Below are 16,721 nucleotides of genomic sequence, written 5' to 3' on the forward strand. Positions count from 1 at the left end.
ATGATAATATAGGAAATATATAACTGAAGCCTAGAAACCAAGCAATAAAACAGTAAATAGTTTAACTATTTAACAGTAAGTAGTTAAAACTGTTATTCATTCAGGTGTAATTTGGTAAGGAAAAAAAGAAATGCATTAATTAAAACTGTTGATATTATTCCCCATATATTTAGTAGTTCTGTGTTTTTATTGCATTAAAAACTTGAGTACTGTTGTAATGTTTGGAGTGTCTTCTGGGGGGGGTGTCACTGATTATTTTCAAGATCCCTAGGCAGACCTAGGACAGCAAAGCCAAAAGGAACAGAAAAGGCATTTTTCTGTAGTTTAACTACATTGCATTCCCACTTAATTTAACTTTTTAATAGATTTTCATTTGTCTTATTTTCTAAACGCAGGACTTGTGTGTATGTGCTTGGCCTAATAGCCAAAACAAAGCAAGGCTGTGATATTCTGAAGCATCACAATTGGGATGCAGTAAGACACAGTCGAAGGCAACCTTGGCCAGTTGTCCCCGACGATGTGGAGCAACTCTGCAATGAACTCTCTTCCATTCCCAGCACACTTAGCTTGAATTCTGAATCTACCAGTTCAAGACATAACAGTGAAAGTGAATCTGCACCATCAAGTAAGCTATTTGACAGCACTAGTAGCTAACAAATGTCTTCCTTTTTTTTTTTTTTGAAAAACATGTAGACTAGAAGGGTCAGCTTTTTGCATGTACTTCATAATGTGCAATATAGATTGCTACCTCATAAGTTTTTTTGTTTTTTTGCTTTCCTCCTATTGAGCAGAGGTAGCTTAGATCATATTGTAAGCCAACAACAAACTGCTTTAAACTTAATTAATAATTTTTGTTTATTGTGGACAAGGAACATTATTCCAAATTTTTTGTTGTTAGTTGCAAAGTCGTGTCCGACCCATCGCGACCCTATGGACAACATTCCTCCAGGCCTTCCTGTCTTCTACCATCTGGAGTCCATTTAAGCTCACACCTACTGTTTCAGTGACTCCATCCAGCCACCTCATTCTCTGTTGTCCCCTTCTTCTCTTGCCCTCAATCTTTCCCAGCATTAGGCTCTTCTCCAGTGAATCCTTCCTTCTCATTAGGTGGCCAAAGTATTTGAGTTTTAGCTTCAGGATCTGGCCTTCTAAAGAGCAGTCAGGGTTGATCTCCTCTAGGACTGACCGGTTTATAATGTTAATTTCAATAATTTAATTAATGTTAATAAGTTAATGTTAATAATGTATTAATCCAGTCATTAATTAGCAAAGAGGTAGGCAAACGTCATTTTTTTGAGATGTATTTGTTGATTATTTTTGTTTGCTTGCTTTGATAGTAGTTATCCGTGGTTTCTTAGCCAGAAAATCCTAAGTATATACCATTGTGAACTCATTTTTGGAAAGGATGATTTAGTTTTTCAAGATCTTGAGATCAATATTAGTCCAGAAACCATTCATATAACTAGCAGTTGCTTGCTTTTTAAGAAGTAAATTGCAAGTGTGTGGCAGATCCAGATTGGGACCATAATACAGGAGCCAATGAGACTTTTAATCTATGCTGGGATTCATTTCAAGCATAATTGATGTTTAAAAAAACAACATTTTTTTAAAATTTCTTAATGTCAGAAGTACATGAAAATTGCATCTCAAATGCATGTGAAGTACATGAAAATTTAAATCTCAAATGCATGTTTAAATAAGAACACTGATGTAAAAATTTAAACTAGTGAAACAATTTCATAAATAGTTGTCATGATTAAGATGCTGAGATGAGATCCAGGTATTTTATTGCTAAATTGGAGAGGAAATTTTCCTAGGCTATAGGCCTAATTGTAAAATGATATTGGTAAAGATTTCCTTTCAGTTCCGGTAGATTCTTACACTCTCTTGACTTTTAAAATATGTTAAGAAGTCACCCTATACTTGTTGCTTTCATATAATGTTCAGCTTCTTTGCTGAACTAGCCTTATTTACCCAAACCTTTGTGGATCACAAAAAAAAAGAACATTTGTTTTCATTTCAGGCATGTTTATCCTGGAAGATGACCGGATTGGGAGCTCCTCCACTAGTACATTTTTCTTAAATATCTCAGAAGATGCAGAACAGAATCTCTATGACCATACTGGCCCTGTGAAGGATAAGGACCGCAATCCCTTCCCTTTTTTCTCCTCCCGCAGACTTGTCAGGAATCGCATTTTGAATTCTCTTACCCTGCCCAATAAAAAGCTGAGGAGCAGCAGTGATCCCAAAGGAGGCAAGCTGTCTTCCTCGGAGAACAAGATGGGCTTAAGGCGAAACCGGACAGTAACCGAACCTTGCAGCAGCATGGAGTTTACACGGGGAGATGACTTTACCCCAGTGTTCAAGGTTCCTAAGATTCACACTCTGAAACTAGAAACGTCATTTGTTGGGAGCAAGCATAACGAAGATGCAGATAGCACTCCAAGTCTTGGTGAAAATGACCTTAAGCTTCCCAAAAGTCTTGGCCATGAAAACCATAGGGAAAACTCCAGCCGAGAGAGACTAATAGAAGTTTCCACCCAGACTCATTTCAAAAGTCGTAGTTTGAGTTTCAACACAGACACGACCACAAGTGGCATAAGTTCAATGAGCTCGAGCCCTTCCCGGGAGACTATGGGAGAGAATTCTACCAATATAGACACTGACTGTGGGAGCTTGAGTACTGTGGTGAGTACCAAGACCCTTAAAACAATTCAGTGTTCAACCCCACAGTCTAACCACCTCCCTCTGTCAAAGTCAAATTCTGTCTCCCTGGTACCGCCGGGGTCTTCGCACACGCTTCCTCGGAGAGCACAGTCGCTAAAAGCTCCTTCCCTTGCTACTATAAAAAGCCTGGCTGATTATAATTTTAGTTACACCAGTTCCCGAGATGCATTTGGATATGCAACCCTGAAACGCTTACAACAACAGAGGATGCATCCCTCTCTGTCACATTCTGAAGCCCTAGCTTCTCCAGCAAAGGATGTACTCTTCACAGACACAATCACAATGAAATCTGGTAGTCTAGACTCTCGCCTAACACCCAACCGGTGAGTATGTCGTCATCTGCTTTTCTTCATTAAAATTGAGTTATCATGGGGGAGAAATTATTTTTTAAAGAAATACTGATCTCTTTATTGTCTCGGTGCATTTTAAGGGACATCTGTTTTTCAGGAAGACGTTTATCTTACTTTTACCTCTGCTAAAACAGCTGTAAGGGGTCAAGAAGTAAAGGGAGAATTAGCACTGCCTAAACCAGATAGAAGGGACGCGGTAGCTCAGTGGGTTAGGACGCTGAGCTTGTTGATCAGAAGGTTGGCAGTTTGGCGTGTCGAATCCCAAGTGCCGCGTAACAGAGTGAGCGCCTGTTACTCGTCCCAGCTTCTGCCAACCTAGCAGTTCAAAAGCACGTAAAAATGCAAGTAGAAAAATAGGGACCACTACGGTGGGAAGGTAACAGGGTTCCATGCGCCTTTGGCGTCTAGTCATGCCGGCCACATGACCACAGAGACGTCCTCGGACAAGCGCTGGCTCTTCGGCTTTGAAACAGAGATGAGCACCGGCCCCTAGAGTTGGAAACGACTAGCACGCATGTGCGGGGGAACCTTTACTTTTACCTTTACCTTTAAACCAGATAGAACTGTGTAATCATGGACAGGTGGTTTCCAGTTTTAAAGCTGGGAAAAAACAGTCAAAAGTCCATTGGCTTTAAAAAGGTAAAAAGGCTAGATTAAACATCTAGGGCTTGATTTCTATATTTGGTAGTAGTAAATCTCATGTAGGTGTATGCTGCTTTTCTTGCCTGCAATTAAACCAATTATCTAGCAGTATGAAGTCCTTATTAACATTTCTGGAAAAATCAGATTTATTGTTAAAAAGCAATTGAAACTGCTCTAATCTGAATGGCCTTGCTCATTCATATTTAAGTAAATTAATAATTTTCATGTAACTTTACATTTAGCTATTCTCTGATCATCTTGTTTTTTAGAGGTGTTAGTAGCCCATGATTCCAAATGAATGAAGAATGAATTAGGAAATTTGGAGATGATCCATTCTGGGTACAGGGGAGTGTTGCCATGGCAAAAATATTCTTTGCTATGTTTACAGTATCTCTCTCCCTCTCTCTCTCTCTCTCTCTCTCTCTCTCTCTCTCTCTCTCTCTCTCTGTGTGTGTGTGTGTGTGTGTGTGTGTAAGAGAGAGGGAGAGAGAAAACAAGATGGTTGCAGCAATGCTATTAAAGGTTCTTCCTCTGTTCATATGTGTGGTGTCAGTTCACATACAAAAGGAATGTGGCTTTGTGCTGCTATTACCATCCATCTTTTTTTATTTTAACCCCTTCCCTCCTTTGGATACCCCTGACAGTTCCACCTTCTAGTTGACAGCTTGGTACCATTCAGATTCAGGAAGCATCAGAAATTCTATTTTATTTAATCAGGACCAGATAAATATTAATCAGCATATTGATTTTGTACTTTTGGGGTGATCCTTCAAATCCTGGTGACTGCCTGGACTACTCCCTGAAGTTATCTTGGCAAGATTTTTAGAAGTGGCTTGCTATTTTCTTCTTCCTAGGGCTGGGAGAGAATGACAGGGTCACCCAGTTAGTTTTATACCTAAGGCAGGATTAAAACTCATGGTCTTCTGGTTCCAGCCTGATGCCTTAACCACTAAACCAAATTGGTACTTGAACTAAAATTATCCATTGTATTTTAAAATATAGTACTCATTATAATAAAATCAGGGCTGTTATGCTAAATATGCTCTTTCTGTATGTTAACAGATTCATGAGAGCTTTGAGCTATGCATCATCCTTAGATAAAGAAGATTTATTAAGCCCTATAAACCAAAATACATTGCAGCGTTCTTCTTCTGTTCGTTCCATGGTGTCTAATGCTACCTATGGTAGTTCAGACGATTACATTGGACTTGCTCTCCCGGTTGACATCAATGAAATATTTCAGGTATGTAGACAATATTTTTATCTTAAGTGAGCAAATTAGTCATATTAAGTACCATGTTGCTATTCTGCATGAAACAAATTCACCCCTAGCAGTATGTAGAGAACCTAGTGCAGTTTACTATACTTAGAGGAATATTGTTGAATGTTAAATACAGGTTCTTCAAACACGGCCCTTTTATGACTTGTAGACAAGTCATATGAATACCCCTGGTTAAATACTTCACACTGGAGCTACCCAGTATTTCCAGAAATAATGACTGTTTTTAAAACTTGATCTGCATCATTTTTTGCCTTAAAATATTTCAGGTAAAAGAAACCCCATATTTCCAGAAGAAAACAATGCCTTCATTTGATGATCGGGGCACTCGAGTCTTTGCCCAGGATGCTGCAGGTATGCTTTCTATTCTCTTTTGGATTACATGGTCACCTGCCACTTTTGCTAAGCTGTACACCTCCTCCTTTAGGAAGAAAATGTTTACCTGACTGCTGATTTCTAAGCCCTGTGATTTGAAATACAACGGTCATGTTTCATACCACAGATTTTGGGATTCTTACTTCTGAGAGTGTATTCAAAGCACATTGTGGCTTATATTCAAAGGGAATTACCTTCATGCAGATAAAAAATGAGACATAGGGAGGTAATCAATGGTAGGACATTACTTCACAGTGTCTTAATTTTCATATCTCATAAAGTCAGGATTATGTTATACTAGCACAGACCTGGGCATTTCATCTGGCCCTCAGCTGATCCTAATCTGACCCAGAGTTGCAATTGGGTAGCAGCAGTGGTGCAGCATTGGTGGCAGGGAGCAGGGGCCACGGGGTAATGGGGCCTACCACAACAGTCCAATTCTCATGTGGCCCCTTGAGAAAATAATTTGCCCATTCCTGTATTAGCAGAATATGCCCCAATAGAGGACTGGATTGCCCAAAATGTTCTCTAGAATCACTTGATTAATGAAATATTAACATTTTTGTAGTGGTGGGCATGACACAAGGAAACTGACATTTATTACAATGAGCTTTATGTGGCTACAGCAATTCCCTTAACAACTGACATTTATTCAGATGTGGGCTTATTATTTTATATGCCATAAAAGCATTATAGGAAGTATTTTTTTTATTTATTGAATTTATTTGCCACCTATATCATTTTGAAGCAATGCTGGGCAATTAATTGCAGACGGTGCTATTGTATTGCTTCATTATGTTCTATTTTCTGTTGCTTAACCAAATGCTTCCAGGTTTGCCTTGTGAGTCTGCTGAGTTTGTAAAGAGTCCCTTCCAGATGCTTCGTCAGCAAATAAGTCTTACGGAGATTATGAACACAAGCCGTTCAGATGCCTCCCAGTTCCTAGAAAACATGGAAGACACTGGACTCCAAGAACACACTGAAGATAATTGTCTCTATTGTGTTTGTACACACATCCTAGATTGCCAGCATAATAACAAACTGAACTCTGCATATAGTCACACAGGTTAGTGCCACCAGGTCTGCATCAGGCAGACAACTTGAATCTGATCTGCAATAATTAGAAGGCTGGAAGCTTTGTCCATTCTTTTTCCGTTTTCTGATGTTGTTTCAGACAGAAATCCAAAATTAATTTCATAATCTTGAAAGCTAGAACTCTTGGTTGAATGTTTTAACTTCTCAGGGTGGCAAATCCTGTGGAAACTAACCTTTCCCATTGCTATTGTTCTTTTGAGGTGTGTAGTGCCTGCCTCATAAATTCATCATCACAATACTTTTCCTTTATTAGTGCATTGTTATCAGAGTAGGAAGTTCATATTTGGTTGGATTGTTTCTAAGTTATTCAGTTCTGTATCATATTGTTTTTCTTTTCTTTTTATGTAAATTATGTATATCGTGCTGGTTTTTTTCTATGTAAATTATTCCATCTATCTTATATCAAACTTTATCAGAATTTTCAGACATTCCTTATTCAGACTGGTGTGGAAAGGCTATGCATAATCATTTGGATGTGGTTTCACATTCCTCAAAGTTTTCTGGAATTTCAGGATGTAGTGATGCTGTATCCCATGGATCAGCTAGTAGTACCAAGAGTACTGATCTCATCATAGGTGAGTTATTTTTCATAAAGGTTGCTTCTGATGCTTCTTGTTGCTTGGATGTTGGATGCTTTCATCAGAAATCTCAGCTTTGCACCCTGCTTCTTAACACCGGAATAATCAATATGATGTATGTACTGTCTGAGACTATACAGGCATTACTATTTTTTTCCACTTTTTACACAATTTTTGCTTTTATCTTTCCCCAATATTTATTTATTGATTTATTAAAATTACGTGCCACCCATCTTGACAGAGGTGACTCTGGGCAGCTTGCAAACATTAAAACTAGTATACATTAAAATAATAAATAACAATAATAAATATCATTAAAAGATGGTGAGGAGGGGAACATGAAGCACATGGGAAAGGTGGGATCTTTTATTAATCCAATAGCCACCTCCAGAATAGTTCATTCCCATTTGGGAAGAGCTATATATGGTTTGGGCTTTTGATTGGGATTTAGATCATTCTACTACTTGTTTTCCCATGGTCCCTTTATGAGTAAGTATGTCCACTTGAACCAGAATAAGTAACATTTGTACTTGACAATTGCTTTTATGCCCATTGGCCTGCATCTTTAAAATATATAGCAGACTTTGTCAATGTTTTCCAGTGATATTTCAGTCAGTACAAATACTGTTTCAGTTTAACATACTGTTAAATGTCTTTTTTTCAAGGCATGAAATCAATCCCAGATGATACTCCAGTATGCCGCATACTACTGAGAAAGGAAGTTTTGCGATTAGTAATCAACTTGAGTAGCTCAGTAGGAACTAAAGGTCATGAAACTGGTCTCTTGACGTAAGTGAAACTTTTCCCATTGTTTTTAGCTTTTACAAGTAATATTCCTTTTATCTTTGAATTGGAAATGGAATTGAATGAATGAACCTTTATTGTCAAAGTACAACCATGTATACATTGAGATTGGCTGAGCCTCCCTTCGTGCCCCCCACCACCACAACTCACAGTGACAACAAAGCCACCATCTTGTTACACCATGTGAGTAATTGCACACAACACACTTCCCTCGCAAGTCAGTCATACATAAAATTATTTCCCATTCAAGAGCCTGACAGCCCATGGATAGAAGCTGTTCTTCAGCCTGTTGGTATGGCTGGCTATACTCCTGTATCTCCTACCCGATGATAGGAGAGTAAAGAGGTACCAACAGGGGTGTGAGTTGTCCCTGAGATCTTCACTCTTCCAAGGCAGCGAGCCCTGGCAATGTCATCCAGTGGTGTCTTATATTGCAGACAAATCAGTTCAGGTGTACTTCTGGCACTTCTTAAGTTGTATCTCAAAATAGAACTCACAATAATATGTTAGAAATGATACAATTGAAAGGACTAAGTTGACTCCAAAGAATTGCTGAGGATTATACCCATTTTTCTACTTCTTTTCACTTGCTGGTCCGAAGTCATAGCCAAATTTGGATGAGTTGGCAACTGGGAAAGATTTCTTTTGGGGGAAATTGATGAAGTGATGGCACATTATTTCTTCATTTTCCCTACATCATTTCCAGTAAAACTTACTGCTGGTCCAGTAAAAGTTATTTCAGAATAAGTGGGTATTAATAATAACATTAATTTCTCACTCAAACTACAGTAGTTGAAATCTGTCTTATAAGTTTTGTCATATAAATCTTGAAAAACAGGAACCTGCGAAATTCCAGTTCTGTTTCCATCTACTTGAGATACATGTTATCTGCTTATGAAGTTCATTCAAGATTTTGATGCAGCACTATCACTCTGTGACCCAGTTTGGTGCAGTGGTTAAGGCATCAGGCTAGAAACCGGAAATTTTCATCTCCATTCCTGCAGCCTGTCAAAGGATTTCAACCTAGACATAGAGGGATGCTAAAATCCTTCAAGAGGCTGCAGGAATGGCAGTATAATTCTGAAGTTTTCAGCTCCATTACTGCAGCCTACTGAAAGTTTTCAGCTCCACTCAGTGCATAGAGCTGAAATCCTGTGGCAGGCAGCTTTTTCATCTAGCCCCCAGAGACAAGAGGGAGTCCTATCAGCAGGCGGCAGCAACTTTCACCTTTCCCTACCAGCTTCTCCATTGGCTTTCTGGGGAGGGTAGCAAAGAAGATTGAAAATAGAAATCCCATGAACATGAGGGTCTTGGCAACTAGTCTAAGTGAAAAGAGGTTACCATGCACCAGATTGTGATCATGACTGTGGAGGACAGAGAGGATAGCAGCAATTGAAGTATTTTACAGATCATAGCACACTCTTTCTAAGGCTGTCATTAATTTGAACCATCAATATGTCGAGAACACCCTATACAGGTAATCCTCAACTTACAACAGTTCATTTAGTGATTGTTTGAAGTTACAACAGCACTGAAAAAAGTCACGTGACCGCTTTTCCAATGTAGAACCTTTGGAGCATCCCCATGGTCACATGATCAAAATGAAAAGGCTTTGGGAGCTGACTCATATTTATGATAGTTGCAATGGTCCCAGGGTCATGTGATCACTTTTTGCAACCTTCTGGGAAGCAAAATCAATGGAGAACTCCAAATCACTTAGCAATCATGTTACTCACTTAATAACTGCAGTGATTTACTTAACAGCTGTGGCAAAAGGTCATAAAATGGACTTTTAAGAGGGTTAAGAGAGTCTCACTTAGCAATTTGGGACTCAGTTGTGGTCGTAAATCGAGGACTATCTGTATTTAGATTAGGTTCCTTAAGCTTTAGTTAAGGCACCTAACTTACTTGTCTTGTGTATTTTTTCGTATTTTAATTCAAATGCTTATTTCTCATGATTTGCCTGAATATCAGATCCATGTCTCAAGTTATATTCTAAAACTTCATACTACTTCAATGGGACATTTTAAAAATATGCTTCCTTGTTCTTTATGGTCCAGAATTAAAGAGAAGTTTCCCCAAGCATTTGATGATATATGCCTTTACTCTGAAGTATCCTACTTGCTTGCTCACTGCACTTTTCGATTGCCATCTAGACGGTTCATTCAAGAACTCTTTCAAGATGTACAGTTTTTACAGGTGAGTAGAATAAAATCTAATGAACTCTGGGAAAAGTGGGCACTGAATTGGTGCTGCATATAAGTTGCTTTTAAAATTCTGCACGTGCTATTTTTTTCTAGATGCATGAAGAAGCAGAAGCTATTTTAGCCTCACTGGCAAATCAGCAAACAGATAGCCCATCAACTGAATCCTGACCTCTTGTTTTCCATGATGTGATAAATGTGAAGTTACTAGTAGCATTTAGTAACACCTAATTGACTGGGCAACAGAGAAGTATCATCTTCTGAATTGTTCCAGGAATTCTGGTACATGAAATTGGATGCTCAGCTGTAGAATTTTTCTTTGATGGAACTTGCTTCCAAAGCCATCTGAGCCCTGAGGGGAATTGTTAAAACAATGAAAGTAACAAGATATGCAAGAAGAATGAAGCACCAGACACTTATACAGGTTTTCATTTCACTTATTTTTAAATGCAATGTCACAAAAATAGAGGACAAATTACACGGGACCTGGTTTACATGGTTGACTTTGACTTCCGTTTTGGACAGAGTTGATGCCTTGCTTGTTTACCCTGGATTTGAGAGACATGGTATCTTAAGCTGTATCCCAATGGAGCATGCTATAACCATGACATTAGGGGATTAATTAGGGGATTTCCTTGATATGTTTCTTAATTTTTGTGAACACTACTTGGACAATTTCTGCTCTCAGAGAATCTTCAGTAGCTTTGGGAGTAACCTTAAGTTATTTTATTGTTATAATATTAGCAGTCTGTCCAGTTTTGTTGCAGTTTCATGTAATTATGTTAAACTGAACCAATTAATGAATTTCACTACAGTTTGAGTTTAGAAAAAAACAATTCGCCTGAATCAGATTTACCTCCATGTAATGCATGTATTGTAATGGGGGTGTTCTACATTAATGTTCATCCAGTAAGTGATATGTCTAAGTGTAAATTTTCAAAAACAATAATTTATGTCAGGTAAATCAAGTAAAATTAATACATATTGCTGCTTTTTATCAAGAAAAATGCAAAATAATTTCACATTCCATGGCTTTAAATTTATTCCTAATCATTTGCTTCAATCATACAGATGAAAGATTAATGGCAAGATAATACCAATAATTGTAGTGAAAAGCCTTAAACATACAGTGTTGAAGTGCTACATTGCTATAATTCAGAGGTCTTTTTGATAAAATTAGCACAAATTGTGTAAAAGTGATGTTATGTAGTTCCATTCTCCCCAATATCAAATTTATGCAAGTATGAGGTTGAAACAAATTGAATTTATTTCCAAATTGAAATGTCTCTTTTAGAATCAAATTACTTTTACCTGGAAACCTGTACATACAAATGTATAATTGTTTTGTTTACAAAACCTGTAGGGTTATTTGGTCATTTCTTGTGTATTGAAATAATTCAGGTAGACTGATGGAATATGTCCATCAAAGTTTATCTCCCCTTAAAAGTATGCAAAAAATTTGCTTGTTGAGATGAAATTAGCTCAGTTTTACATATATTTTTGACTGAGCCTAATTCACGTGTGTGTGTGTGTGTGTAATGAGTTCTTAGAGGCATATGTACATTTTCATTTGTTATGAAAGCTGTCAATGTCTAGGTTCAGTACATTGTCATATCAAAATATGATTTTGTTCTCCAGCTCTAGAAGAAAGGAAATGCCATTGTTACTGTTGGCTAAGAAAAATGAAGCAAGGGTTTATCTGTAAATTGAATCTTCAGGACTAATAATCATAAGTAAAATCTCATAGTTGAAGAAACAGGATTGATAGATCGTTACACATAAAACTTGAAAACATGATTTTTCCCTTGCCATCCTGAAATGGCCATGTAGGACATCTGGAACTTAAGGCATTAGATCAGTTTAAAAAAAAAAATTCTCGCAAGAATTAGGCATCAGTCCCCGAATCCTTAGAATAAACCTGAAATTCTCTTCCTGCTATTTTGGCTGGAACTATAATAACTAATCCACAAATTGAAGTACTACTGGATTTGATACTTTCCAAGATGGTACTTTTGTAGAGAAATAGAAAACTGAATGAAGGTTCTGGCCTGAACAAGAGAGTCAGTTCACTCTGGTCCATATATATGATTCCCAAAAGAAAGTTACCTCTAAGATACCTAACTTACCGGTAATTGGTATTCTGGCTTCTAACCTATCTCAAGAACAGGTTATTCAACCAATAAGGACCCACAAGCCAGATAAAGATTCTACATAAGAATATGGAACACAGTTATTATGGATGAGGCATTTTCTTCCTCTTCCTAAGACCTTTTAAGGAAATACATGCCTTCTACCTCTCCAAGCAGATGTTTACATTATTTCATTATACTGCTTTGAACACATTCTAGGTGGGAGATACATCGGAATAATATTTGAGTCAATATAATCCTCTCTAAGGTATTAGGGTATGTTACTTTGGTACATAGACAATGAAGTTTGGATAACCTAGAGAATTGTCATAAGGAGTTTTACCATTCCCAGCCAGAGCTGAAGATGTTTTGCTGTTACATTTCTAGACATGAAATTTGAGTTATCTATTGGGAATATTCTTATTATCTCTCTACTTTAGTGACCATTTAGGAACTGAACAACTGAGAAAAGGAGAAATTGGAGAAATTTCAAATATTTCATTCTCAGGTTAGGGATATCTTTAGATACAGTATTTTAAGCTGGTGAGGGTTTGTTTTTGTTTTTTATAGTTTGTGCTCTTTGCTTCCTGTTGGTATGGTTGTTGTTTCTGAACCATGGAATAAAGCTCTATATTGGGAATAACAGCAGATATAATCCAGAGAGAAGGGTGTGCCGGTGAGACTCTAGATTTCAGCATCTTCTCCTCTCATGAGAGTTTGGCAAAAACTGCATTACAATAATTTATGGAACATCTGGAGAGCCATGAAGTTATAGTAGTTCCCTGATTTCTATGAGAACCTCCTGAGGAAAAAATGGGAGGGGGGAGAAGTGTGTCAGGAAAAAATGAAGAGCTTCAGCTCCTCACGCAGGGTTCATTTATAACTTTCCATCAATATTTAGAGATGCTTTGTTCATAGATAAAACTCCTGTGATAAATCTCCTGTGCAGAACCAAAATGGCAGTCACAGTAGACCAAATGGTGGTGTAAATTCCAAAGGATTTGTACAAAACTTCCAGTAAAAAAAAGCAAATAGATGATTGTACATAGTAGTTATGAATGCTACCTCAGTAATGATAGAGTAATAAGATCTATAGATCAATAACTCTTTAAGTGAAATTAATTCATTCTGTATTTTGCATTTTTGATTTCAAGGCAAAAGTAGAGGAAAATGTTTTCTTTAAAACAAAGATGGTTAAGCTTTCAATTATAGTTTTAGTGAAGAAACAGTTTAATTACAGTAGAAAATTAAAAAGTTAATTCAGGTAAATGTACTAATATACCCACTTAGAGAATAATACATAGGTATACATAACTTTTTGACATCTAAAAAAAATACAATTTTGGCTTCTGTTCAGAATACTGCCCAGGATCAATTGACCTATCTGTAAGGGCAACAGCATCACCAAAAAATTGTAAAATAACATTAAGTGAATTTGGATCTTTGTATTAAAATACAAATCAATGGTGGCTGTAGTATCTGAACTGACGTTTCATCTATATGATGTTATACTTATTTTGTTAATCAATTTGTTGTAACAGAACATACCTGGAATCTGGACAGAAATTCATGTATTATGAATTGGTTTTACTTACTGTTACATGGCCAGTCATTAACGTCTTACATTAATGAACCTATTTGTACTCATAAAGCTACCTACAGACCAACAGCCTCTGCACTTGGCAAATAGAATGAAAAGTTTTATGGACCCCTATTTGATTGCCGTTAGATGATGGGTTTCTTTCAGCTTCGGTACTTCTCTGAAGCAATTTCTCCTTGATCACTAAACCCAAAATTGGGATAATAGTACCTGACTAAATACAGTAGAGCATGGAAGAAGTGTACACTTGCATTACAGATTATAAGTATGATGGGAATGGTACTAGGGCTGTACATTCTGTAAAGTATTTTGGCAGAAGCATTGTAACCTCACGCAAGGGTAGCAGCCATGTCTTCTTTCAAACTTTTGCTTTAAGAGTTAAAGACACATTAAAGCAGCAGCATGGGCTTTTTTTTAGGCTCTAAGAGCAGTTTTGATCAAGAATTCGGAAGTGCTGTGCCTTAACCTGTGTGGCAATCACAGCACTTCTTTGGAATTAATTTTCAAATGATGCACAACCCTGATATCATTGTCATTTTGAAAGGCTTGGATGGCATAATCCAGAAATGCTGTTGAAAAAAAATCCTATCTAAATGCTCCTTCTTGTTACTGAAAGGATGAAATAATTTGCAAAGATTTTTAATGCTTGGGATTGCTTTGGAATGGACCCTCATAGCAGGTTGCTATGTTTTGGAAACGGCTCTCTACACCCACTTCCCTCAGCCACAAACATTGGCAATTATTTGTACATGGGATGTTTAAAGAGACTTTCTTAGAGTATTTATGTATGGCGGGAGAAGGAGAATGAAAGAGATAGCAAGTTATGAATGACAAAGCATAATTGTTATTTTCTATCTTCCTTATGATGCATTCCTGGGAGGAAAAGGATAAATAGTGTGAATAATCAAATTTCCAATTGATTCTTCACATTCAGAATCTCCATCTGTACCTTGAGTTTAACATAAGCTTGCAAAACAACTTTTTTCCTTATTTCATATTTTTCAAGGAGCATAGATTTAAATCTTATGTTGTCTTTGTTCACATCAAAGCACTCAATTTCTACTCACTCCCTTTTTCCACTGCAACCTTTCATATAATTCGCAAGAGTCCTTCAGATCACAGATTGTGGAGGAGTCACAAAAGCTCCATTTTTATGGTCCACTCACAGAATGATTCTAGGTCCCATTTTATAACAGTAGCAAAGTCAAGAACTTAAAGACATCACATGAATAAAAGATAGATTTAGACATTCAGCTGTGGGGACATAAAATGCATATACATTGGCCTCCAACACTTGCTAAGTGAAAACTATCTGCAAGGACACACATGGTCATTTGATCTGTATCCATACGTTTTGGGACCATTTGCATTTGAGTTGTTACCTGAATAGCATCATTAGGAACTTACTTTACTAAATAGGTTCTAGTAACTATTGTGAATAAAAAAATGCTTTCAGATATGACGTAATTAGAATCAGCCACACAGCTCAGTGGGCTTCCTGATCATCCCCAATAATAGTGGATAACAAAACAAAGCTTTTGCAAAGTTAGTATCCAGTTTATAACATGAACATTAATTTCAGATAGAGGAGGTATAATACCAACCAGCCAAAGCATTTCTAAGATTAGGAGTGCTTGCTTAAGTTGAATCTTGCCTTGAATGTGTTAATCCTTTCTTTATAATCAAGGGAAAATAAAACGTCCCTTGAATAATCTCTTTTGCAATAATCATAATTATCCCTTGATTTTGAGTATGTGTGCTTTGCATTTTGAATGGGGTAATGTGACACTGTAAATGGATGAGGTCCCCTTCCCCTTAACATACCTTGGAAGCTACACAGCTTAGAGGTATGATAATCATGTTTCTAATACATATCCCCGTTAGAAATTTATCTAGAAATAATAGCCTTATTTTCTTTTTCTTTTTTAGAATTTTAGCAAGAATTACTGTATATTCTTAAAACTCCAGATTTGCTACATGTTTTTTGTTAACTTTTTACTTTCAGCAAAAAGTAAAGAATGTGGTTTTCCTTAGGACTATTTTTGTAAAATAGCTGGATAGCGATGCTACAGCATGCAGAAAGTGCACTTTTTTGCCTGACTTGCTTGTAAAATAGACACTATTTAATTTGGGGGAAAATATAATTTATGCCAAAAAAAATATATCTTGCTGCCATTTTGCGACTGCGTAGGTTAGAGTAGCACAGAATGCAAGAACTGGGGTGGGTGGGATGATATGTAGATATAATTATTGTGCAAAATGGGAAAATACTCTTCAGATAATAGAAGCCAATAACCCAAATGATGCCTGGGTTACAAATTATGTAAATTAGTCATTCAGAATGGGTGGGGGAGAGATTATGAAAAGACTCATTTTCCCTAACCTGTATGGTCAATTTTCCATATAAGTTAACAAGCTGCTACATATTTGGAGGTTCTGTTGTTTGTAGGTCATTGAATGAACTTTGAAATCTGATTTATATTATATACCTGTAACATAGAAAGAAAAAAGTATTTATATATTTTCTGTATGACAATTTCATGAGCTGTGTATAATTTTAAAGAGGCTTTGTCCCAAAAAGGTTCTTCTCACCTTGATTCCTTTTTGTTGTTTTCATTGTTTTGGAAATTTGTTTTGTTTTGTATAGTGTGTACAGTTCATGTCTATGAATATTACAGGCCTCCTAAAGCATTATCTTCCTATCAAAGGGATACATTGTTAATAAAATGAACTTTAAACACCAACACTTTGCCTTGTTGTTTGTCAAATATTAGCTTTGCCTTTCACATTGAAAGTTGAATAAAAAAGCCTTAGAAATAATAGAATAATAGAAAATAAAAAACAATAGAAAAATCATTGCCAAAAAGACAGCCCTTAGTTTCTACCATTGGAAATCGTTATTCCTACTGTCTATGTTATGACTACTGTAATGCTCTCT

General features: G+C 36.8%; 1 protein-coding gene across 4 annotated transcripts in view; it reads left to right on the forward strand.

Annotated features, from left to right (window-relative positions):
• Positions 1-16,527, forward strand: part of LOC310636727 (rapamycin-insensitive companion of mTOR-like) — a 50,144-nt gene extending 33,617 nt beyond the window's left edge. For all 4 annotated transcript variants that reach the window (XM_083356797.1, XM_083356799.1, XM_083356800.1 and 1 more), the window contains 9 exons: positions 396-625; positions 2,024-3,050; positions 4,782-4,962; positions 5,268-5,352; positions 6,206-6,439; positions 6,885-7,043; positions 7,712-7,835; positions 9,911-10,049; positions 10,151-16,527. In XM_083356797.1, coding sequence (XP_083212923.1) covers positions 396-625; positions 2,024-3,050; positions 4,782-4,962; positions 5,268-5,352; positions 6,206-6,439; positions 6,885-7,043; positions 7,712-7,835; positions 9,911-10,049; positions 10,151-10,225 — 2,254 coding nt within the window. In that variant the 3' untranslated portion in view covers positions 10,226-16,527. The remainder of the gene's footprint in view (positions 1-395; positions 626-2,023; positions 3,051-4,781; positions 4,963-5,267; positions 5,353-6,205; positions 6,440-6,884; positions 7,044-7,711; positions 7,836-9,910; positions 10,050-10,150) is intronic.
• Positions 16,528-16,721: the final 194 nt, after the last annotated feature.

The sequence above is a fragment of the Vipera ursinii genome (assembly GCF_947247035.1).
Source record: "Vipera ursinii genome assembly, chromosome: 2".
Classification (NCBI taxonomy): domain Eukaryota; kingdom Metazoa; phylum Chordata; class Lepidosauria; order Squamata; family Viperidae; genus Vipera; species Vipera ursinii.